Consider the following 25,691-nt stretch of genomic DNA (forward strand, 5'->3'; position numbering starts at 1 on the left):
CGCATATTTGGTAGGTCAGAAACCGCTTCGTTTCTGCTTCCTTAATCATCTCTCCTATTGCATTCCTCACTTCCCCTACCTACCATTGTAGAGGGAATAAGTTTAGTAAAAGTGACCACTTCTGATGGTGATTTTACAATGCCTTCAAGGACAATCAAGTCAACAGGGTCATTATACCGGTTTGCAGTCAACCTTGTCATAAACCCCTCAAGGACATAGTAGGAGGGCTCGATATGTTTTGGCTAACTTAATTTACCAAATGAACATTTTTTGATTTATATGCACATGCTCCTCATACTCTTCATGAGACTGTATTGGGTAGATAATATTGCCAGTTAAAAGACATTATGTTTGTGTTTGATCTCAATGACATCAACACTACCAACATCCTCGGCAGCATGAACAACATCCAACTCACCCAACTCGCTCATGACCCCATGCACATCGCAGGCCTCACACTAGACCCAATCTTCATCTCCAGTGACAACATCAGGTACAACCACACCACAGAACTCACCTGGACTGACCACTCCATCATTCACTTCAACATCACCAGCTCACTGACTGCTGCCCCCAGTCTACCCAATCGCCCACTACAGCTGAAGCAAAGTCTTAAAGGACACATGGATCAATACCCTCAACACCACCCCCCTCATGTCCTCCAACAACCTAGACCAGAACATCAGAAACTGCACCAACAGCTTTGCTTCCATTGGCAACAACCCACAGAAAGTTCACTATGTAGGCTAGCTGGGACACGGAAGACCTCCGAACCACTAAACTGCACCGTGAACAACTGGAAAGGAGATGCGCACCAACAAGGACACAACCAACAAGACCAACTTCAACACAACCCTCAACCTCTGATTCAGACAGTTGAGAGAATTGAAGAAAAAGGCCTTACCCTCATGCATTGAATCAAGCTCTAATAACAGCAAACAACTCTTCAACAGAGTCAAAGAATTCTCCAACCCCTCATCTGCAACTAACAACATTACCCCCGCACAGGAATTCTGCAACAACCTTGCAACGTCTACAGATACTTTAAACCCTAGCCCAATGCCATTGACTTCTTTCAGCAACACAACAACCCCGCTACCACCAGAGACATCCGACTAACTGAATGGGGACAGCTCCCCCCACAGGGCACTGCCTCCATCGTGAACTCGGTCCATTCAGGGACCCCAACTGGCTTTTGCCCTCACCTCATCTTTAACCTGGGCGAAGCCAGAATAGCGATTCTCCAATTAACATACAAGAAGAATTTTGATTCCATTAAAGACAATTGAGGTTTACATTATGCAATGACCTTCTATTGCTGCCGCAACATGCAGCCCTTTAAAGACCAATAATGCATCATAAAGCAATAGAATGTCCAGACAATATGTATATCCAGGGCACACAGTCATCATCATCTTTAAGCTGCGACAAAACAGGACAACATCTTCATTTTCTGTCAAGCTTTATAATAAGTTGTCTGCAAATAGAATTCAAGCAAAGTCAATAAAATTCTTTATTTCAGCCTTTGAGGCCATAAAAGCACAAATAAAAAGTACTGACATTGTAATGCACATGCACTTTATATGTGGGAAAATAAAATGCGTGAATTGTGTTGTACTTTTTTTGTGCAAAAAAAATTTATTCACAAGTACTTGATGCTATAACACTATCAATTATAAACCTGTTAACAAACTTAAATAATACCTTTATCCTAGTCATTCTTTTTGTTTTTACATTTTTTTTATTTTCTCCTCGTAGGGTGAGGAGGAAGGGATAATGTTAGCCTCTGAAGGCTACCATTTTTCAAGTTTAAAGCCATCCAGTGGCCACAGGTCTTAAATAACATTTTGCAAAAGTATTCGCATTAGATCAATCTGTTACTTTTAAAATATTTGTTAGCAACCTACCTGCCCAGAAAACCATACTAGCGTTTGCACTTCTGAGGAATAGGCACCTTATCTGGAAATGCCTACTCTTACCTCACTTATTACTACTCTCGCCCAACTAGCTAAAGTGGCTATGGAGACTGCCTTATAGGGTTTGACGTAACTCAGTAACAACTGTTTCTCACCATCTGCCCTAAACTCCAGCACCTTACTCTCATACATTTTACCACACATAGCTTTTCACACTCATGGAAAAAAAGGATACAAAACAGGCTCAGACATTATTTTAGTCCTTTTCAATATGTTACAATGTACCCCTTCAGGAGAATAGAATCTATTTGAAGTCTCCAACGCTTTAACGTCGGAAACCCTTCTAAAAGAAATTAGACAAAATAAAGTTGCTAACTTCAGAAAGAGGAGAGACCTCTTGGCAGCCTACGAAGTGGCTCCCACCACACACTTATCACAAGGCTGCACAACAGAGGCATCCAAAGAGCTGCTCTCAGATGGATCGCCTCTCCTCACCAGAAGAATGCAAAAAGTAATTTTACCCTTCACCTTCAAACCAAAGAAATCATCTGTGGACTAGGATCCTCAGTCATCCCCACCCTTTTTAAAACTTATATGACACCTCTGCCCAGCATCATAAAAAAAACATGGACTGGTATCATATGCTATGCTGATGACACATAACTCATTCTCTCCCTCTCCGAAGACACCACCAAACACCAAGACCAACGTCCACAACTGCATTACAAACATTGCCAAATAGATGAACGACAACTGCCTGAAGCTCAACACAGACAAGATAGAGGGACAGATCTTTGGAAACAAAAGCTCCCCATGGATGCATCCTGGTGGCCCTCTTAACTCAGACCCCCAATGAGCATGCTACAAATCGACTACAGACCATGCAGAACACAGAAGGCAGACTCGCCATGGATCTCGTTAGACAAACCCACATCACCCCCTACCTCAGGGAAATCAACTGGCTCCCTGTACAGAAAAGATGCTGGGTATCAAGTTCCTGGCCCCCGCATACAAGGCCCTACACAACTGCGGACCCACCTACTTGAACCATCGCCTGACCTTCCATCAGCCCACCAGACATCTCCGCTCCACTTCCGTCTCTAACCTTCAACCACGCATCTGATGTAGCAGATGCAGAGGTCGCTCCTTCTCCCACCTAGCAAGGAAGACATGGATTGAGCTACCCCATTATCTCCGGACCTCTCCATCTGTTCCAGAGTTTTGAAGAGATGGGGAGCCCCTGAAGACCTGGTTATTCAGCTAATCAACTGGACAGTGCCATCAGCTGTATACCCTCACGGGTGACAAGAAGTGCTCTACAAATCTACTGATTGATTGATGCTGAGAGGCCGTATGGAGTGAATGCCTGCTGTTCATGGCAACACATTTGAAGGGATTAACTAATGCTAACAAACTTTGCAGTGGGCAATAGTGGATAATACATTAAAATCAGCTCTAGAGAAGACCTCTCAGGACACTCTTAATCATTAGTGAACCCACGAATATGGGCAGTGAGATCATAGTGCAATGACAAAAAAAAAATAAAGATGCATGAATGTAGTACCAATAAATAGCACACACTGCATAGCCAGACTAATGTTTAGGAAAACGTGCCTCACTTTGCACATGTCAAGATTAACCTCACCTTTCTCTGCAAAATTATGTGACTTTCATTAATCTTACAAGTTTACAGTTGTTGTTTTGAATTAGTATATTTCACTAGTATCCACCTCTTTCCATTGGCTATGAACCGGCCCAGTCCCTTACATACTAACAAGGTGAACATGTATCCTTGCTGCCAGAAAAATACTTCATGCAGTCTATTTATACTCATGGAATGTCTATAGGCAAACTAGCCAAATACACTGCTCTGACACAGGTCTTTAAAGCCTTTAAACCCTTAAGGGTACCATGGCTAAAGATATGACTTTACAGCTAAATCATTTTGTCAGCTCCTATGTCACATGTTTTACTTGAAACTAGGTTGCTGGCAGCAATCTCTGTGTGATCATGGTCCTACTTAAACTTGGGTGCCACTAAAAGGTTTAATGAGAGTCTTTCGTTGTGTTCATGGAGGGGGAGTTTGGAGTGGAAAGTGAAAATGGGTCTTAAAGTATATTTTGCCTAATGCAATTTTTACTTTTACAGCAGCCACAGTGGTTCCCCACAGGCACAATAATGAGCGAGAGCCGAAGCCTCCTACCTTATTCTGGCGAAAGGGTGAGACGGGAAATCAAAGGCCACCATGTGTTTGAGCATTTCCTTCACCATGTGTTTGAGTATTTTCTTTGCATCAGTACATTTTATTTTTTGGTTTTCTATCAATGTGTAGTCGAAAAAAACAGTAATTTCTTGCCATGGTATACAATCTGCTCTATCATACATTGCCTTATCTTACTGCCGCATCCCTCAATGGATTTTACCCAACAGTGATTACATCTTTATCTGCCACATGCATCAACATTTGGATTTGCGATCCCTAAATAGCGATTTTTAAGGAATTGCTATTTTGGAATCGCAAATCCCTATGCTTTTAGGAATCTCAAAATAAATTGTGATTCCTTGACATCATCTAATAGCGATTTGCAAATTGTGAAACGCTATTAGGGAATGAAACTCCATTCATTCCTATGAGCCTACAGGCCCATAGGAATGAATGGAAATGCATTCGCAAATTGCGATTACCAAATTGGTAATCGCAAATTGCGAATGCAATTCCAAGGGTTCCAGGGGGCCTAAGGCCCCCCTGATGCACCCCCCAAAAAAGGGAACAGTGCTCATGTGGCGCAAACACCCGTCCTAAGGGCATGTGTGTGCACCACATCTCACTTCAAAAAATTCACTTTTGTGCATTTTTCAAAGAATGCGCAAATGACCATCAACTTGAAGTTGATGGTAATTAGCATTTCCTAAAGGCACACTTTGCATTTAGGAAAGAGCTGATGGATCGCCTTTAGGGAATTGCAAATTGACATTCCCTAAATGCATTAGCTATTTAGGTAATCGCAAATAATTGCGATTACCTAATTTGCAAATGGGAATGACTTCATGCATCGGAAAAGGCTGGTTTCCGGTCGCAAATGGGTCGAACCGCAGAATCGAACCGTTTGCGACTGGAAAAAAGGTGGCACAAAGTTCTTTGAATTTTTCAAATGAATGATGTTTCATCAAGGTTAATAAAGGCCACTAATTGATTCTTTACATAGATGACTATTTACAATGTATATTTCTCAAGACAGCATAGTTTATGCAATAGTACTATATACACACACCCAAAATGTATGAGGAAGGTTTTATGTTAATCACTTCTGCTTCTTTCTTTTTTGATTCCAACATTACCAGCTAAACTAGGCATTCACACTCTCAATATAAAAGACACCACGATCTTCTGGGTAAATTATATAAATTCCAAGCAAACCTTTGAAACTGTTTATCTCATCACCACCAGAAAGCAAGCTTTCTCTTACTGAAGTAGACCCAGACTGATGACTTGTACAAACTTCAACTCCTATTTACTTTAGCGCAGTTGAAGTTTGTAAAACTTATATGACACCTTCAACTGCGCTAAAGTAAATAGGACCTTCCCTAGCTTTGTAAATACATATTTAATGGCAGTACCCATCTTAATGTCATTGACAAGTAGAAATATGGTGTCCTTTACATATATTTTACAAACAAGTCTATGAGAATTATGATGCCTTTTGTGATACAACGTTTGGAATACAACATTTTCAAAAATATATGCAGTTAATTTCATGCCCTCTGCCAGAGCCACCAAACTCTACCATCACTATTACCAAGATCTACTGACTTAATTTTATTCTTTTTACTCCTTAATGTTAAGACCAGGACATGGTATTGAAAGACCAGAAATTCTGGGCACACTACAAAAGTGCACACAAATTAAACCTCTAAAAGCTGAAAATACTAAACTAAAGATCACAGCCTATGCAGACGATATTGCAGTCTATGCAATCAACCCAGAGGAAGCTGCAATTAGTATTAAGGTAGAAGCATACAGATTTTGCAAAGTTGCAGGACTGTCGGGATTCAGAACTCCATTATCGGATCTTGTGTCACTATAACTTACTTGGGAGTAAAGATAATGGCTAAGATTAATCAGATCATTGATTTAAATCATGTACCCTTGCTAAAAGAAACGATTAAATTGTTAAAAATTTGGCATAGGCTCCCTATAGGCCTGTTAGGCAGATGTAACTTGATCAAAATGAAAATATTGCCTACATTTCTATTTTTGTTTCGTTCTATTCCTTTGAAAGTCCCCAACATATTTTTTTAAAAATTAGAGGTTTTTTTTAGTAGTTTTATTTGGGGATATAAAAAACCGAGGAGGGCGATTGAGCTGCTTAAAGCTACATATGATCAAGGTGGGCTTGGATTCCCAGATTCCAAAGACTTTTTCTGTGCCACTTTTACTGGTCGTTTACGTAGTTTGGTCGGCCTAGATCAGACTGATTTTGTCTTCACATTTATGCTGGGGAACCAGAGGGATACATTTTTATATGGAATTAGAGATCCAAACTATTTTAAAAGGGTAAAATTTAAGACCGTTAAGGATATTGTATATATTTGGCAAGCAATGTCTACTAGGTGCAATCTACTGATATTCCATAAAAACTACCCATTGTGAGGGATCCCACTTTTCCTGAGGTATTTAGGGATCAAGCGGGTAAAATTTGGGCAAACTATGGAGTAAACTGCTTTGGCGATTTATATAATGATAGAGGTATTCAATCATTTGAAAATTTAAGACTGGCCTATAAACTTCCGGCCCATTTTTTAAAAATATTTGCAGATTAAGGATTATCTTGCTTCTAATGTGGCCGTAAAAGAAATAAAACATTCAACAGTCTGGGATTGTATTTATAGGGAGAAGTCTAAATCTCTCATTGGCTCAATGTATGCTCTTCTACATAGTTTCAGACCATTGGGCAATGAGAAATTAGTGGAACGTTGGACTCAAACCTTGGGGATAATGGTCTCACCTAGAATGATAGAACAGGTATTAGACTATGTTAAGGACTCTGCCCATTCTGTTAGCTTACAGCTCCAGCAAACATGTATTACTTGCATGATGTATTACACTCCGGCTAGAATAGCTAAATGGGAACAGGGAAATAAGATGGGGATAAGATAAAATGCCCAAAATGTGAACTGTATGCTGCTAACTGAAAATATATGTTTATGGAATGTCCAGAATTGAATAGGTACTGGAGGAAAATCGAGCAAATACTTTATTCTAAAATAGGATTGGATCACCCACTCACGGATCTTGAAATTATGTTGGGATATAAAGATGGTAATCCGGCAGTACCGCGTCTCTTTACGATTCTAATGGCTGCAGCTAGGCTGGCTATTGCCATGGCATGGGTCTCTACTACACCACCGGTGGCAGAGGATTGGTGGGCGATTGTCAGGTGTAGAGGCAACTCTGGCAAAGGCAAGTGGCATCAAATCGTTAGTTAAATTAGAGGTGCTGTGGATGGCTTAAAGTAGCTGAATTTGGCTAAATATGAAATAGGAAGTGTTTCCCCCAAAAAACATTTTGCTTACATATTCTATGTTACTGTGAAATTTCTATTTGTTTCCTCTCTTTTGTTTCTCACTATTCTCTTGCCTATGTATTAATATGTTTGCTTATTCATATTAATTTATTTGTTTATCCCCTTCGCTGCGGGAGTAATTCCCCCGCTGTGCTGGGGGGAGGGAGGCACGCACAGCGCTCCCATGCTCATGACGAGCTGAGCTCGTCATGAGCTACAGTGCTCCTCTGCTCATAACGAGCTCAGCTCGTCACAGGTGCATTGGTTCCCGTGGAACGCTCAGCACAGCAGGGGAATTCTCCCCGCACCTGAGCGTTCCACGGCCCATGACGAGCTGAGCTTGTCATGAGCACCGGAGCACCGTGCCTCATGACGAGCTCAGCTCGTCATGAGCATGGAAAAGTTTATGTCAACTGTATGAACATGCACTATCTGATGGAAAGTAAAAAGTGTATTAAAAAAAAAGGAATCATTTTAGAAGAGAAAGCAGAAAGACTGGGGCCCTGAATAGAAGGATCCAAGCCAAACTAAGTCAAAAACCATCAACTGGTGGCAACCATGTTGTCAGATTCCACCTTCCTACAGTAAGGAGTGGTGAACTTATAAGTTACTCCACACTCCTGTCACAGGGACTTCATATACTTAGAAATGAAGTTTGTACCAAGGTCTCTGACACCACCTCTCTGGGAAACCCCACATGGAAGAGAATCCCCATCAGTGCACGTCTCACCAAGGGGGCCGTCAATGTCCTGAGAGGGATGGCTTCCAGGTACCGGGTAGCATGGTCCACCAAGACCAGGATAAAACTGTTGCCCATGGCTGTCTTGGAGTCCAGAGCCCACAAAATGTCAACACCCACCCTTCCATAGGGGTTGCTGATCACAGGGAAGGGCTGGAGAGGAGCCTTGTGCTTCCTCCCACTCTTCCCACTTGCCTGGCAAGTTTGACAAGTCCTAAAATGAGTATCTTAACTCTTGCACATCTGGGGCCAATAAAAGTGGGTGACAAGCTTTTCAACAGTCTTGTCCTGCCCCAGATATCCAGCTAACGGTACATCATGAGCCAAACCCAGTAGGAAGGCTCTGAATTGCTGGGGTACCACCAGCACACGGGCTGACCCAGGCTCAGCAGCATTAGGCTCGCTAGACAGTAGGTCATTCTCCCAGTAGATCCAATGTGATCCAGACTGATCACCTGCTGCCTGGCTTGAGGCCAACCCACAAGAGATGGGCACTTCTTCTGTTCTGCACAGAATTCCTCACTGGAGGGTCCTCCTTCTTGCTGCCAATGGGTCAGCTCAGAAGGTTCCTCAGTTCTGCAATTTGCTCCCCTGTCGGTTCCAGGGCATCCCCCTCACGGCATGCCTCCTCCTGGACCGTGGGAACAATTGGGGCTGGTTTCTCGCGCCTCCTACCTCTTCTCTTTAAGGCAGGTACCTGGGCCATACTTTCAGGCTCCAGGACCTCTTGAGCACCCCTACTGGCTGCCATAGACCGAGTGGTCACACACTCCCACTCAGGCAAACCCAACATCTCTAAATGAAACATTCTCTCCACCTTAGCCTAAGGAGAGCTGTCTAAATCATTGCCCAACAGACAATCCACATGCATGGCTGGCCTTACAGCTACTTGGAGAGTACCTGAAACCCCCCTACTCAAAGGAAACCTGAGCCACCTTGCAGTGGCTCTCTGTGTTGTCAGCTGCAACAGCTGGGTAACATGCATTTGGGACCACCTGCTCTTCATACACCAGCTGACTACTGACAGCTGTCAAACTGGCCCCGGTGTCTCTCAGAGCCTCCACCCTATGGCCATTGATGGTCACCCACTGCCTGTACTTTTTGGTGTTATCAGGCAGATGGGTCCTGGGGACCACCTCACAATCTTTTATAGAGACAAGGGACATTTCTGTGGGACCCCACTCACCTTGGGCACCCACCTCTTCCCCTCCCAGGGCTACACTCGTCACCTGACGGGGTGGTGTACAGGGTAGTGCATTGTGATCCTTCTGGGGTCACTGGGGATCATACCAGCGGTGGCCCACTTGTTCACACTGAAAGAATGTAGGGGGCCCCCTGTGAACAGGTTTACCTGTCAGGGGCTCAACCTCTTCTCAGGGGGAGGCTGGGAACCCTTACCTTGGTTCCCTTGGGAATTACTTTGGGGCCCTTTCTGGAACTTCCTCTGTTTACCCTTGTCCCACACACTCTTCTGCTTGGGACACTTTACCAACCTTGGTGGAGTCTCCCACATGACCCTTATGGTCCCGGGTATTCACCCAACGGTCCGCCTCCTCAGCAAGCTTCCTACGGTTAGTTAGCTTGCTATCAATAAGGTGCTGGCGTAGCTCTGGAAAACAATTACCAGACAAGTGCTCCCATGCAAATAAATCATAGAGTTCCTCAAAAGTACTCACTTTGCTACCCTTCACCCAACCATCCATAGCTCTGCAAAATAAAGACACATATTCTACCCAGGTGGTAGCCTCCAGCTTGTTACAATTCCTGAACCTCTATCTATAGAGTTCTAGGCTCAATCCATACCTTGTCAACAGGGCTTCCTTCATGTGGGCATAAAGCATCCTACTCTCACTGGGCAGGTCTTACAATGTATCCCTCCCATCACTAACAAAGCGGCCCCACATTCCTGCTCCCCAATCCTTCTCAGGGACCCGGTGGCCCAACATTGCCATTTCATAGGCTGCAAACCACTGCCCAATATCTTCATGCTTATGGAAATCTTTGGTGACATCCTTTGGGAAATATACCCTGCCTTCTGCAGGCACAGATGATGCGCTGCCACCAGAGGGACTCAATTCAAAACTTTTAGCCTTAAGCTTCAATTCCCTCAAATATCTTTCATGTGCTAATTTCTCTTTTTCCCTTTCAAAAGCTATTCTGTTATTCTAAAGCTCCAACTTCTTACTCTCTAGGTCCTTTTGACTCTCCAACTTTAGCTTGGCCATCTCCATTCTATGCAATCTATTTCTCTCTCTGTCCTCCAGCTGTCCTGGGGACATGCCCTTGGAAGAAACACTGCTGCTTATGGGGGAATACACTCTCTCCCTGGCAGGACCCAATGGCCAATCCAGCTGCCGTTCTGCATTCTCAGCCTCCTCTGTAGGCTCTTCCACATGCTCAGAGCCATTCCTTGCTTCCACCCAGGCCCTCAGCGCCTCTTGGAACTCATTCTTCTTGGTGAGGCCTGGAGTAGCAACTTTAAATTTTCTACAGAAGGCTTTCAGCTGTTTTACATTGTAGGCCTCCAACCTTTCTTCCTCAAAATCTATATCCATAGATGTGTTGGATGCTGCTTTACTCATGGCAATACGAACTGGCAGTCTTTAGCAAAAATAACAGTTCCAAGGAAAAATAATTCTACCCAAAAAATGTATATGGTTGCGTTTGGTCTGCACTCACTAGTAGTGCACACCAATCACTGTATATGAGTCACAAATGGAAGTCCAAATCATCACCGCTGACCACAAATGTTAGAACTGGGTGTCTTTAGTTGGCAATGGCTTATACCTTTGTCCAAATAGGGACTCTTGCTTCTAGTTAGAGTAAGGGGCCACACTCCTAAAATAACCCCTGCTCAACCCTGTGGTAGCTTGGCACGAGCAGGAAGGCTTATCTCAGAGGCAGTGTGTAAAGCATTTGTGAACACACACACTAATACAGTGCAAATGCTACAGATGGAGACAATACAGGTTTTATAAGAATAAGTATTCTTTATATAGACATAACACAAGACCCAAACAACAAAAATCCACATTACAGTAGTAAGAAAATGACTTTAAGATGGTAGAAATAACTCAGTTCACTTTAGATGGTAAATGCGACACATTTCTCACAAAGTACCTTTGGATGCATCACGCAAGATAAACAAAAGGTTTGCAGGGAGAATGATGCATCTGTTCCTTGCTTCGAGGTAAGTGATGCGTCTGTTCCTCACTGTTTGCGTGAAGTAGGCGATGCGTCTGTTCCTTACCGGAGAGGTGGAGATGCGACGATCTCGTGGTGCGTCTCGGTTGCAATGCAACAAGATGGCGCCTTGATGCGATGCAACGATCCGGTGCGATGCGAGAAGATGGTGCCCTTGATGCGATGCGATGACGTGAAGACGATGCATGCATGCCCGACGGCCGTGAGGCGAGTCTTAAACTTTAGGGAGCCACGACAGGCCCTGCAACACGCTTCTCCGGTGATGCGACGGCGACCCTTGCAGTAGCGACACGCTTCTCCAGTGATGTGACGACATACAGCTGCGACTGAGACATGCTTCTCCTGTGATGTGACGGTGACCCTTGTGGTGGCGGCATGCTGCAACAGCTGCGGATGCGACATGCTTCTTCTTGTTGAGTCGCACTTCCAGCTCCCAACAACACACAGGCTTCTGCAGACATAATTCCCAGCAAGGAAATTCAGGGGGGGAGCTGGTGGTGAAGTCTTGTATCCCTGAGACTTCAGCAGGAGGCAAGCACAGTTCAAGCCCTTGGAGATTCTTCTTCAAGATGATGAACGTTGCAAATAAAATTCTTTCTCATTTCCTTGGCAATAAAGAAACCACTGCAGGCCACCCCCAGCAATTACATCTAAAGTTCGGGGTCTGGGCCCCCTTTTTTATACACACAAATCCGTTGTTTCTGAAGGCAGAGAGTGTCTGTACCTGGTCCAAACCAGTTCTGGGTGCATTCTGCCAGTCCATAACTTCTTCCTTTGTTGGTGTGGGCCAGGGTTATCAGACTCACCACAGGAGGTGAAGCCAGCAATGTGGAAGGCAGACACTGCCCAATTCAGGCCCAGGTGCTACTCCTCCCACCACTCTCAATGCAGATAGGTCTACATAGCCTTGTGCTGACTCACCCAGCCCCTGTCACTCACAAACCAGACATGGAATACACAACCTAGCAGAGGGAGGCTTGGATGGTTAGGCAAGAAAATACCTACTTTCTAAAAGTGCTATTTTCAAACACAAAATCAACTTTACTAAAAGATGCATTTTATCATTCTGAGTTCAGGTATACTAAATGTGTTTTTCTACCATGTTCCCTGGGACAGTTAGGATTATAAGATGTTATAATCAAACTGCCCATTCTGGCCTATGGGGACAAGTAGCCATGCAATAGTGAACATGAGATTGGCTATAATTCACTATCAGGACATGCCACACACATCAGGGCATGTCCTACCTTTCCCACATAATGCAACCTGCCCTAGGGCCTACCTTAGGGGAATCTAACTTATAGGGTTAGGGACTGGTTAGTGGACTTATCAAGTCGGCATGGCAGTACTAGACTGCACACAGGCTCCGCAATGGCAGGCCTGAGACACACTTTACAAGCTGTTTCTGTGGGTGGCACAATCAGTGCTGCAAGCCCACTAGCAGCATTTGATCTAAATGCCGTGGGCACACACTGTGCACTGTACTAGGGTCTGACAAGTAAATCAAATAAGCCAATCATGGAGACACTAATACATTACAACAACAATTTACAATAGGGAGCACTTGCACTGTGGCACTGGATAGCAGTGACACAGTGCCCAAAAGCATCTAAAACCAGCAAAAACATAAAGGGAGACTCACTCCAATAGTACCAGGTCTAACTATGTATATATATATATATATATATATATATATATATATATATATATATATATATATATATATATATATATATATATATATATATATATATATGTATATTCGGTTTTGTCGCAAAAAATGAGGATTTAATCTTGGCGTGCTCCGCCGAGAGTGTACGCCAATTCCCTCAGGGCCTTTCAGGCATAGAGTGACGCATAACAAAACACAATGGTTCAGCACTCCACACTAAGTAATAGTAAGTCAATTAATTTTGATGAATCCGCTTAGTAGGGCTTAAAATTATTTTATTCTGATTTCTTGATACATTTATTGATGTATCAAGAAATCATAATAAAAGAATTTTAAGCCCTACTAAGCGGATTCATCAAAAGTTATTGACTTACTGTTACTTATTGTGGAGTGCTGAACCATTGTGTTTTGTTGTGGAATTTGGGGTGAATACCCTGGGGAGCCTAGGGGTATGTGGCTTCAGGTTCTTGGCACCCATATTTAGTGTACACAGGGGACCTAATTGTAGATAGGTGCAGTCATATTGCCTTGTACCCTTGGAGCTTTTTTTTTGTTGTTGTTGATAGAGTGACGCATACATTATGCAAAAAAGAAGAAGTTTAGGTGGAAAGCAGCTCCTGTTAGAGCACTCAACACCAGCGACACTCTAGATCTGCTCACCTCAAATGTCTGTTTTTCTATCAAAGTTTTTAAGCATAGGATTAGCACAGTGCTATCCACGCCGAGATAGAAAATGACAAAGTCTTTTGCCATTTATACAGCAAAGTATTTAAGCATAGGACTAGTACAGTGCTGCCCTTGCCGAGCTGTAAAATGACAAAAGCCATTTATCACTCCAGGCACAATATTAAAGCTTTGAATTGGTAAAATACCAACTCAAGCCAACCTGAAATGAGTAAAAGCAACCCCTGACACAGTGTTTCGCTCTAATTAGAGCTCTTCAGAGAGGTATAGCTTTGTCCAGACACAAGGGAGTACCCAGTATTAAGTCAAAACAAAACCCTTTCAGGCATAGAGTGACGCATACATTATGCAAAAAAGAAGGAGAGAACTCTGGATAGTTCCCAAGTTTAGGTGGAAAGCAGCTCCTGTTAGAGCACTCTCAACACCAGCGACATTCTAGATCTGCTCACCTCAAATGTCTGTTTTTCTATCAAAGTTTTTAAGCATAGGATTAGCACAGTGATATCCAAGAAACTCCTCCAAAAAGAAGAAGAGGCCACAGTAGGGGAAACGTGAGTTGCATCTTTATTCAAATCCACGAGCCTTGGCGATGCAAAACACCCATTGTGGCGAATGCATTTCGGCGTCTGTGCCTTCTTCAGCGCTGAGGGTGTAGCTAAACAAAAAGCAGGTGTGTATCCCGGATTAAGTATCCAGCCCCCTCCTCATTGATGAAGAGCTGCTCCGCCCCCAAGGTAAGTACCAATCGCCTTATACCTCCTTCTAGCCACCTCGTGGATGGCGCCTACAGGTCCCAGCATGCAATGTTCAATACTGGCAGGTATTGCGGGGAGTGGATCAGCGCTCAGATGTTGGTGAACCCCAAAGTCCATGTGACCTTTAAACAAAGTGCCCCCTCGAGTCCCCAGACCACATCAACCCCCATGCCACAGGAATCCTTTCGGCGGGGGCAAGGCAGGGAATCCACCTCGCCCAGCGTGATTTCGAGTGACTTCAACACCGCCCCATCTCCTCCCGGGCCTGGAGGTGGGCCAAGGTCGTTCCAGTACCCTGGATTCCAACGACATTCCACCGAAGCGGAGACCAGCAAGTCCAAGGCCTCTTGAAGATGCGGGGGCCTCTTAAGCACGACACTGGAGCTCTCGCTGCAAAATGTCCAAGAAACTCCTCCAAAAAGAAGAAGAGGCCACAGCAGGGGAAACGTGAGATTCATCTTTATTCAAAAGTAAAAGCCATGGCGATTCAAAACACCCATTGTGGCAAATGCATTTCGGCGTCTGTGCCTGCTTCAGTGCCGAGGGTGTACCAAAACAAGAAGCAGGCGTGTATCCCGGATTAAGTATCCAGCCCCCCCCCCGATTGATGAAGAGCTGCTCCGCCCCTATATATATATATATATATATATATATATATATCAAGACACTAAAGATGCTCCGTCTTTCGTTGCGATTGCTTCTGCCAAACAGAAATTCACGAACCACCGGAGATGTAGGAAATGTATTCTTTTATTGTCCTCAAACAAAAAAAGAGCGAGAGAGAGAAAGAGAGAGAGAGAAAGAGAGAGAGAGAAAGAGAGAGAGAGAAGAGAGAGAGAGAGAGAGAGAGAGAGAGATTGAGATCAATTTAGATATATCTCAAGCAAGAGATAGGCTGTAGTCTTCTCATTAGATTTTGTGGATATTCAAACTACAGGAAATTATAAAAGCTGCCTTTTCTAGACAAATCACAATACAGGTAAAAACTATTCCCTTTTCTAACGCCCAGTGATTATCTTTCTACCTATCCAAGATTTGGGTCTCTAGACTGATCTGAAAGGAGATAAGTTGTAATAATGTTTAGTGCAGTCAGCTTTTGAAGTCTTTTTTGCCTAATTGCTGTTTTTTGGTATCTTTCGCAGCTACCCATTTGGCCTGCCACAGGTGGAATGACACATGGGAGCACCCAAATGGTTACGCTCATACATCATGCTGCTGGGGGAGTAATGGTAGGTGAGAGGAGATGCTAGTAATTGAGTTGGAACTATGTCTTGAATGTTTCCCTTGTCCTCCCATGCTAGCGATGCTTGATTCCGTTCTGGGAAGGACATGGCTTTTGTAGTTCGGACTGGACTGTTCCCATGGGGCAACAGGGTCAGAGCTGATTTGCATATCGCCATTGTCTAACCCAGGGTGGTGTGGAGTGCAAAAAAACGATGGATTTGGGCCCAGATCTTTTGACTGGGGGAGTGTGTGACATTGATCCACATTCAGTCCATCACTTGTTGTTTTTGCGATGAAGAAAGGGCATTTAGAGTAGTTATTCAGCATGACACCTAACATTCACCTATTCCTTGTCTTTCTAATAATGTCTTGACCAAAAGTCACTCATTGCTATTCATGCTCACTTATGTTGGGACACATTTTTCAAAGAACGTTTTTTTCATTGACCCTGCAGTACTTTCTACCTGAAACATAATATTCGGCTTGATTGCTTGATTGTTCAACAACGTGGTGATTTTCATATCTGCAGCAGTGTCCCAAACAATAGAAATTTACATTGGATTCAATAAGCCTGTAAGAGTTCTGTTTTGCCTTGAACTTTATGTTGGCCGTTTTAAATGTTCCTGTCCCTAGTGACCCCACATAAAGGGGACAAATGGAATGCCATGTTTGTCCTGGTAATAGCCATACCTTCTAGGATGAACTGAAGATATGACTGCAAAGTGATAACCTTGTGCCCTCTGCATATTTTGCAAATTGGAGTTTCAGTAACTTCTCCCTTGAAGGTACTGCTTTAAAGTGCAAAGGCCAACATAAGTGTGTTATATCTAGATGATGTGGGATTCTCTTCTAATGTTAAGATCTATTCAAAGTGAGTGAATCTTTAAAGATTCCTGATGCCAATAGCATTCCAGGTAAATGTTATTTCATCTACTATTCTGCATGAAATCATAAAGACAACCTTGATGATTATGTAGCCATTCCTTACTTAAGCTGAGTGATTTGGGAAGTGTGGTCTAGTGATAGGAGAGGGATAATTTGTGGAGGGCAGAGATGGTGGTTACTGAAGGTGGGCCTTGTACTGGGTTGTGCCTGGCTCTCTTTTTTGTGTATTTACAGATAAGAGTCTGGACATTCCAAGCCCGAATTACACAGAGGAGCAGCTACATGATGTTCAGTGTCATACTATTCAATTCTGAAGGAGACTGGGTAAGTAAGATGGAACGTCAGAGGGGGGAATTACTTATACATTTCTGTGTTTCCTTTATCCTCCATGGATGTATTTCTGTCACATGTTAGTTGTGTGAGACACATTTAAAGCTGAAATCTGAAGGACAATCGTCCAATTTTGATTATGCAATTCAGGATGCTGAGCTCCACTATGATGAAGTATCTTGAAGCTGAACATTCACGAAGTAAACTGCTGCCACAACAATTTAGAGATACGCAGAAATACTGAGATGCTTTGATGAGCGAAAAGTCCTGTAGCAGGATAGCCATTTACATCTTTGCTATGTGCATGCAAAAGAGTGGCAAGATGCTTGCTCTTCATGAATTAAAATACAAGCATGAATTGACAATTTTAACCCAAAATAAATATATAAGATTCTCTTGTGAAAAAGGGTATCCTCTAAGCCGAGCAAAGAGTTGTAGCATGACCAGCCTCAGAGCTTCTTTTTTGGGCAGCACATCTGTATTCTGTCTGATTACTGGTGATACAAAATCAGTTGTAAATAAACAAACTCTGATTAGCTATGATATACAACTGATCCATCGTAAACAAAAGCAACATATTTCAATGTTATTCGCTAAAATACATTAGATTTAAATGTATTCATATGATCTGTCATAATGGGCAGGCTATAAGGTGTTATTTCAACTTTCCTTTTTTCTTTAAAAATTCAACATGAGTGAATCATAATCTTCCAACACGTGCGCCATAAATGTCCATTTTAACATTGCCTTTCATTCAAGGGCCTCCTTGTGCCTCAGGGACATGGGGTGCATGCAGGGAGCACTACATGTGCCCCCTGTGTGCATGCACCCCATTTCCTGCACGTCATTGTCATTGCATGCCATACCGTGCAGGAACTGTTTTTGGCGTTCCCATTGTGGTGCCCACTTTCGGAGGAACTGCAATGAGAACGTCAAATAATAGTTTTATAATTTGAGAGTGACCCCTTAGCACACCAGGGGAATAGAGTACTTTAAACAGTAAAAAAGGGGGATTTCTTCCCGTGGCGAGCAACTGAAGTTACACAGACATAATAGATGTCTAGGTCAACTAAACACAGTAAATAGGTTTTGTACGCTATAATGCACCCACACAGTAACAGTATAGTTTTGTTATTTATTTAGTACATTTTTTTTCTATATATTACATTGCTTATAAACAAGCCATTGTGTGCCTTTTGAGTCGTAAAAAGAGGAGCACACAAGATTCAAGGCTATCGGGAGTGGGAGACTTTTTGGACTGTTTATCATCAGAAAAAACGAGACCCATGCCATAAGAAGAACCCACCCCGCGATAGTTTTACTCTTACCCTTATAGAATCACGAGATTGAGATTTGGCAAACAGTTATATTTTGGGGCAACTAATAAGGATTAACAGACAGCCCGTATACACAAAAGTTAAAGCAAGAATCGCCGAGGGCAGTGTCCATTAAAAAAAATAAGCAATAAGGTGAAACCTACAGTCAAAGAAAGAGCGGCTCCTAGGAGAAGCGATTTTAAAATTAAGAAGGAACGCTTTAAGACTCAAAAGATGACGCGAGAGAAATCCTAGAGATACAACTAAGGGTGATGTAACCAGGAAATCTCTTTGCAAGTGGCAATCAACCAGTGCCCAGAAGCAGGAGAGACTGATCATTTAGTCTTGAAAAAGATGGCAGAGTATCAATAAAGGCCATCCAAACGCGTCGACGCCATTGTTGCTCAATCAAGAAACCCAATCTATCCTGTAGACAAGATATAAAACGGGTCCAGGTTTAGATTCTGTGAATACCAGGTTTCCAGATGTGCTAAATATAAAGACCTATAAGAAGTGTCTGTTTGTATCTCCCCCAATGTGTTTCTTGTTTCTCTTTAATCAATTCATGTTGATGAAAATTAGTTGTGATTTAATGTGTTTTTAACTATTATGTGTATAAAATGATGTTAATGAAATTGTAAACTGTTTTTATAAAGGCGCGCTATGGCTTGTTTTTAAGCAATGTAATATATAGAAACATTTTTTACTAAATAAATAACAAAACTATACTGTTACTGTGTGGGTGCATTATAGCGTACAAAACCTATTTACTGTGTTTAGTTGACCTAGACAACTATTATGTCTGTGTAACTTCAGTTGCCCGACAAGGGAAGAAATCCCCCTTTTTTAACGTAAAATAATATCCCGCCAAACACAAGAAATACTTGTAATCGAGCGGGTGGCCTGATCACGGGTTTGGTGGTGCGGCTGCAGGGCAAAACGGACGCTGCACTTCCAAACTCGTATCTGGCCCCACGATGGGACATAAGAGCTTGGCTAGCAAGGAACATATATAGCAGAGAAAAAGATTTATGAGAGGCAGGAAAATATGTAAACCCATGTTCTGCCATCTGAGAATATCGGCAGACATATCCACCAGAGCATAAGATCTCATTACATGCAACAAAACAGCCCTAGCTATTTCCTTTTAGCTACAGGTGCTTCTTGAAGAAGAAGAGTTTAGCCCTTGAATACTAAAAAGATGAGTCTATCCACGGGTTAAGGATGATGTTGTAGTCCACGCAAATCATCAATGGCTCTGACCATTGATGTAGCTTAGAAAACAGACAATTAAAGACCACAGGATCATCAGTGTTGGCCAAGTTGAGTACACATTGCATAGTGCACAATAGGCCCCTGTTGTCTGTTGCTATGAGCCATCATCCACCTATCCTGAGCCAGTAGGGCAATCCCTCTCTGAGAGAAGTGAAGCAAGCTGAGGATAGAACTTCATCCCAGAAATCATCAAGAGGGGAGGCGTGTTTATTCAAGAACTGAGTTTCTGTAGGCCAACTAAATGTGGATGAAGATAGCGTAGCGCCTCTTTAATTAATTTTTGCTTATAAGACGCTTACATTTAATTGATATTCCACAAAAGAATATGAAGATGCTGGTCAGGACCACACCCCAGGCTAAACCTTGACATTCTTGTTTGAATAACTTGCACACCCTGAAAGAGAACAACAGCACAGAATAATTCTTGGTCCTAACGTTACCATCCACAACCATAAGGCCTCATTTTTTCCCAACAACCTGACCAAACATTCCAACAAAAACATCAGTATAAATACAAAAGTGACCCAGACCCTGGCCCCGCCCACCCCGACCCCCAGCCTTCCCCCAACCCTATCTCTTCCATGCAAGTCCCAGAAAAAGGGCTGACCAACCCTGGTCAAAAGAATACCACTAGCACTGCAGTAGACATGAGTATATAAAGTCCCCTACCCCCCAGAGCACCGCAGACCAAGGATGGATGTGGGAAAAAGAACTAAAGGGGTAGGGCAGTGACCGCCCGAGACACTTTGCAAACGACCAACATTTTTTCACCCAGAGCCATAATTAATAAATGAAGAACCCTCATGAAACCTTCATGAAATCTAACCTAGGTGTCAGCTGACCCTGCAGACCTAAAGCTTCCATTAACAGAGAGAAATAAAAAAAGAAAAGAGGGAAGGCGTACCCAAGAAACTAAGTTAACCACTCTGTAACAACCTACAAGGAAAAAGAATCAAGAAGAAAAAGACAAAACAGAATCACCCAGATCCATTAGTCTCCATATTTCCCTCCACTGACTTGGTCAAGAGCTCCTCACCCCAGGCTGTTTAATACATGAATACATTTGCTCCTCATATTGGATGCACAGGTTTTCTGGCTCCAGTAATAAAACCGAAGTTCCAAGCTTTTGAAGTTCCCGAATATGCTCTCTCAACTTCCAACGGCAAACTACAGTCTCATGAGAGAAATCTGATCGAACAAAAAAGTCCAATCCAGCCGCTTCACTGGTGATCCTGGATGAGCATCCATGTTTATCTACTGAGGGAGGAGGAAGTTACCCACATATATCAGGATGGCTTGTGAATAACGAGGATATGAGAATGGATAGCGATGGGCTCTCTGAATCATGCTGTGCATGTCCAGCACCCCAGTGTAGAAAAGGCTTCCCTAAACAACCAAAATATATAGCCTCTAGGATTGGTCCTCTGATCCCTCGGGATCCCGAGTATCTTGAGGTTATTCTGGTGAAACCTATTCTCCAAATCTTAAACGCTTGATGAGAGCATGGTCATTGGAACTACATGTCATGGGATCTGGCTCTTGACTGCTCTCAAGAGAGTTTTATGGCTTTTCTGAACCTTCTCAACTTGCACAAGTTGTGAGTTCAGGGTGTCCATATTTGCAGAGAGTTTCCATTAATCCTAGGGTTATATCAGATCACAATTCTTTATCGAAGAAATGTTATCTTTCCCGGTTCTGTGATAGTGCTAATGAAGCTGCAATTTCTGGGATCAAGAACTCTCAAGGGACTATTGTGAAAAATCCTGCCGTTATCCAAGAGGAGTTCCACAGCATTTATCAGAAGTTGTGTGACTAGGAATTGGTCCTTTCCACAGACCAGATCATCCAGTTTCTTCGGGTCCACCATCATCGGAAACTGTCTGCTACAAAATAGCTTAAGCAAGAAGGTCAAATATCAGTCTTTGAAGTGTAACACGCTATTGGCTAGCTGGTGCGAGGTAAGGCCTAGGGCACCGATCAACTTCCATTGAATTTCTATGTTAGATTGTCACATCTTATATTACCGGTTCTTCATGCTCTATTCAACTCTTTTGAATTACTTGCAACATTTTAAAAAATAGACCCACATCGTCATCCTTCCTAAGACAGGGAAAGATCCCTTTCTCAGTGGTTCATATCAGCCTATTTCTTTGATTAATGCTGATCCCAAGATGTATACTTAAATTTTAGGAAACAAGCTTTAGCTATGGTTATTTCTGATCTTGTTGATGAAAATCAACATGGTTTTGTTCCAGGGAGGTAAAACACTGCCCATGTCAATATTGTTATCACTGCATTTGAGGCAGGCTGTGCTCAGGGAAATCAGGGCAGAGCAATCATGTTGGACCCTGAAAAGGCTTTGACTGGGGTTCATGACCTTTTCTTAGGGCCATTATGGCTGCGTAAGGCTTTGGGCCGTGCTTTATTGCTTTGATTCAACAGCTTGACCAGGATCTTAAGGCTAGGGTTTGATTTGATTTGATTTGATTTGATTTTGGACTTGTAGAGCGCATGGCTGCCCTGGAGCGTCCCAGCGCTAATCCTAATCTGAACCTGGTGAACTCAAGCGATAAGCAAGGTTAGGGAATGGTAGGGAACAAAAAGGTTTTAAGAGCTCTTCTGAATTTCAGGTGATCCGGTTCCAAACGAAGTTCTCTAGGAAGAGCATTCCATTTGTTTGACACATTCAGTGAGAACCGTCGGCCTCCTGTTCGGGCTTTCCTCACTCGTGGGACAATGGCCAGATTTTCTCCATCCGAGCGAAGGGCCCTGGTCAATTTGTAGGGTCGGATCAATCCTCCCAAGGCTGGAGGGCCTTTACCCTGCAGGGTCTTATGTGCGATACAGAGAGACTTAAAAGAGACCCGCTCTTGGATGGGGAGCCAGTGCAGGGCTTTCAGCAATGGTTTGGCTGAGGCCCGTCTCGGCGCCCCATCAGCAGCCTGGCTGCGGCATTCTGAGCTCGCTGAAGAGTCTTGATGGTAGCATGAGGGGCTGCGAGGAAGAGGGAGTTACCATAATCCAGTTTGGACAGAATCAAACCCTGGATTAGCAGCTTTCTAGATTGAAACGGAAGGAGAGGAAGGACCTTCCGGGCTGCCCGAAGCAAGCCGAAGCAGCCTCCAACCACTTTCTGCGCATGGGTCTTGAAGGTCAGTTGGGGTTCGAACCAAATCCCTAGGCTTTTTATTTGCTGCTTGGGGGGTGGAAGATCTCCCATACAGGCAGGCCACATCTCAGGGGGCAGAGAGGTGAATTGATTGCCTAAGAGCATAATCTCCGTCTTAGATCCATTTAGTTTAAGTTTCGAACTGGACATCCAGGAGGAAATGGCTGTAAGACAGTCTGGGAGATCAACCGGGCTGCCCTCATGTTGCGACAGCGAGACAACAAGCTGAGTGTCGTCAGCATAGCTTATGGCTTTAACCCCGAATGGGGCTATCACCTTCTCCAACGGGGCCATGTAGACATTAAACAGTGTGGGGCTGAGGGAGGAGCCCTGCGGCACCCCACACTGAAGAGGGAAGGCCTCTGACATGGACCCATTTTCCCAGATCCTGAAGGATCTCTCCTCCAGGTAGGACTGCAACCATTTGAGGGCTGATCCTGTAATGCCCAGCAGGGCCAGACGTTGGGCCAGGACAGCATGATCCACAGTATCGAATGCAGCACTCAGATCCAGGAGGATCAGAGCTACTGATCCCCCTGAATCCAAGATGCATCTTACCTCTTCAGTCACCGCCAAAAGGGCGGTGTCTGTGCCCTGACCCGGGCGAAAACCAGTCTGAGAGTCACTGAGGAGATGGTTAACCTCTAGGTACTCGGAGATCTGCTTATTCACAACTTTTTCGGCCACTTTGCTCAGTCCAGGCAGGAGCGAGATCGGGCGGAAGTTGGCCAGATCGGAGATGTCTAGTCCTGGTTTCTTTAAAAGCGTTTTGACTCTGGCCTGTTTCCAGCTCGGGGGCACTATGCCCGAGGATAGCGACGAGTTGAGTAACTCCGTGGCTACCGGGGCTATGATGTTTAAAGTTTGCTTTAGAATGTGCATCGGGATTGGGTCTGAGGGAGAGCCGCTTTTAATAGTGGAAAAGATATTACAGAAGTCTTCTTTGGATATGAGACTGAAAGCCTCGAGTTGAGGACAGGTAGGGTCAGGAGAGGGGATCTCGACGAGTTCAGTGGTGGAGGATTGAGGGAGGCTATCAAGAATTTTCCGAATTTTAGTATCGAAAAATTCTGCTAACTGATTGCATCTCAGTACTGGGTCATTCTGGACCAAAGAGGGAGCTGGGACTTTAAGAAGCATGTTCACAATTTTGAATGTTTCTCTGGAAGAATTGGAAGAGAGACAAATTTTTTCTTCAAAAAAGGCAGCTTTAGATTTTTGTCGTCCTAGTTTGTAAAGTTTAAGGGCTGCTTTATATGCAGTTTTGTGAATAGGTGCCCAGTCTTTGCGCCAAGCGCGCTCGGCTCTTTTGCACTCTTTCCTGAGTTCTCTTAGTTCAGGCGAGAACCAGGGGGATTTGAACGTATTGCTCTTTTTAGTGCAGAGCTTAAGAGGCAGAACCGAATCCAGGGAATTAGTGAGCCAGTCTCGAAAATTTGTATCTGCCTGTAAAACATCGGATTCTGTAGGGGGTGCAGATTTTTCGAGAACAGTTGACAGATTGTCTACTGACAGCTTTGGCCATGGCCTTTGAAGCGTCCGAGAACAGGGGACCTTGGTTCCTCCTTGGTAAAACTCCCATGAGAAAGGAACTAGGAAGTGGTCTGACCATAGTAGGGGCAAGGGGGGTTTGGCTGTAATCTGGGGGATGTTGGAAAAGATCGGGTCTAACAAGTGACCTTTATTGTGGGTGGCTTCCTTATTTGTCAGTTCAAGATCGAAGGAGCTAAGGTTGGTAATCAGTTCAGCCCCAGAATTGTCCTTGGGGTCGTCGAAGTGTATATTCAAGTCGCCCAGGATCAAAAAATTCGGGGCCTGAGAGGCAGCTGAAAAGGAGATTTCTAAAAGAGAGTCAGGGAAGTGTTTTAGACTCCCCGGGGGTCTGTAGATGAGGAGACCTGACAGGGAGTGGGTGGGTGAGAGTTGAATGTTAAAACTAGCACTTTCTGCGTCTAAAATTCCACCCTCCTTCAATCTAGGGTTTAATGTTCAGGGTCTTCTACCAACCTAATTTAGATAAATCGTGGCACCCGTAACTTGATGTCCACTTTCACCTTTGCTCTTTGTGCATTATATAGAACCTTAAATTCAAGCCCTCATGAGCCTGAGAAATACTGCTTTGCTGCGGATCTATCAACGTGAGCTCAAAGTGCTTGCCTGTGCGGACGACATTACCGTCATGACCTTTGCCCCAGAGGATTCTCAGGCAGCTTTTGAAAAATTGGCTACTGAGTGTGGAGCTATCTCTGGGTACAAACTAAATCTTGATAGGACCCTGCTCCTCACCATCACAGTCCCTTCTTGGTCAAGTCGGTGACCTACCTGGGGACCGAAGTCTCTGTGAAAATGGAGGATGTAAGGGAATCTAATTATGGCGTACTATCCGGCAGAACACAGGAGAGATTGAGTAAGTGGCATCATTTTCACATTGGTCTAATCTGTCAATGCAACCTAATCACAATGATTATTCTCCCTTGCTACCTATACCTTTTTCTGGAATACCATTATATTTAGCCAAATACTTTTTACACAGACAGAAGCTATCTGGCAAAAGTTCATTTGGGGGTATAAAAAGCCTAGGGCTAACATACATATGCTACAGCAACCGTGACTGGAGGGTGTACTTTAATTACCAGATTTACGTTTCTACTTTCTAGCAGCATTTATGTCCAGACTAGTGAAAACATTGTGGTGCGAACCAGCTAGGTGGATTGTTTCCAGAATTCCTCTCTTTCGGGGAACCAATATCACCCCACGCTTTGGCATTATCGATAGTGTCTATTTGAAGCAAACTCGTTTTGAGATTGATTCTATTTGGGCCTATCCGAAAATGCAGATGTTGGTGATTACATTATTTAACCCATTTTCTTATATAGGTTCTAATCCTAACTTTACCCGTCAACTGCACGGATATTAGATCAACTGCTGTCAGACATCCTGCATACTTACTTTAGACTC

General features: G+C 43.6%; 1 protein-coding gene across 1 annotated transcript in view; it reads left to right on the forward strand.

Annotated features, from left to right (window-relative positions):
• LOC147708720 (uncharacterized) overlaps nucleotides 1-25,691 on the forward strand; it is a 241,214-nt gene that overhangs the window by 66,763 nt on the left and 148,760 nt on the right. The window contains exon 10 of the mRNA XM_086927370.1: nucleotides 4,065-4,136. Within this exon, the coding sequence (XP_086783496.1) occupies nucleotides 4,065-4,136 (72 nt within the window). The remainder of the gene's footprint in view (nucleotides 1-4,064; nucleotides 4,137-25,691) is intronic.

This window comes from Lissotriton vulgaris, chromosome 6, assembly GCF_964263255.1.
Source record: "Lissotriton vulgaris chromosome 6, aLisVul1.2, whole genome shotgun sequence".
Classification (NCBI taxonomy): Eukaryota; Metazoa; Chordata; class Amphibia; order Caudata; family Salamandridae; genus Lissotriton; species Lissotriton vulgaris.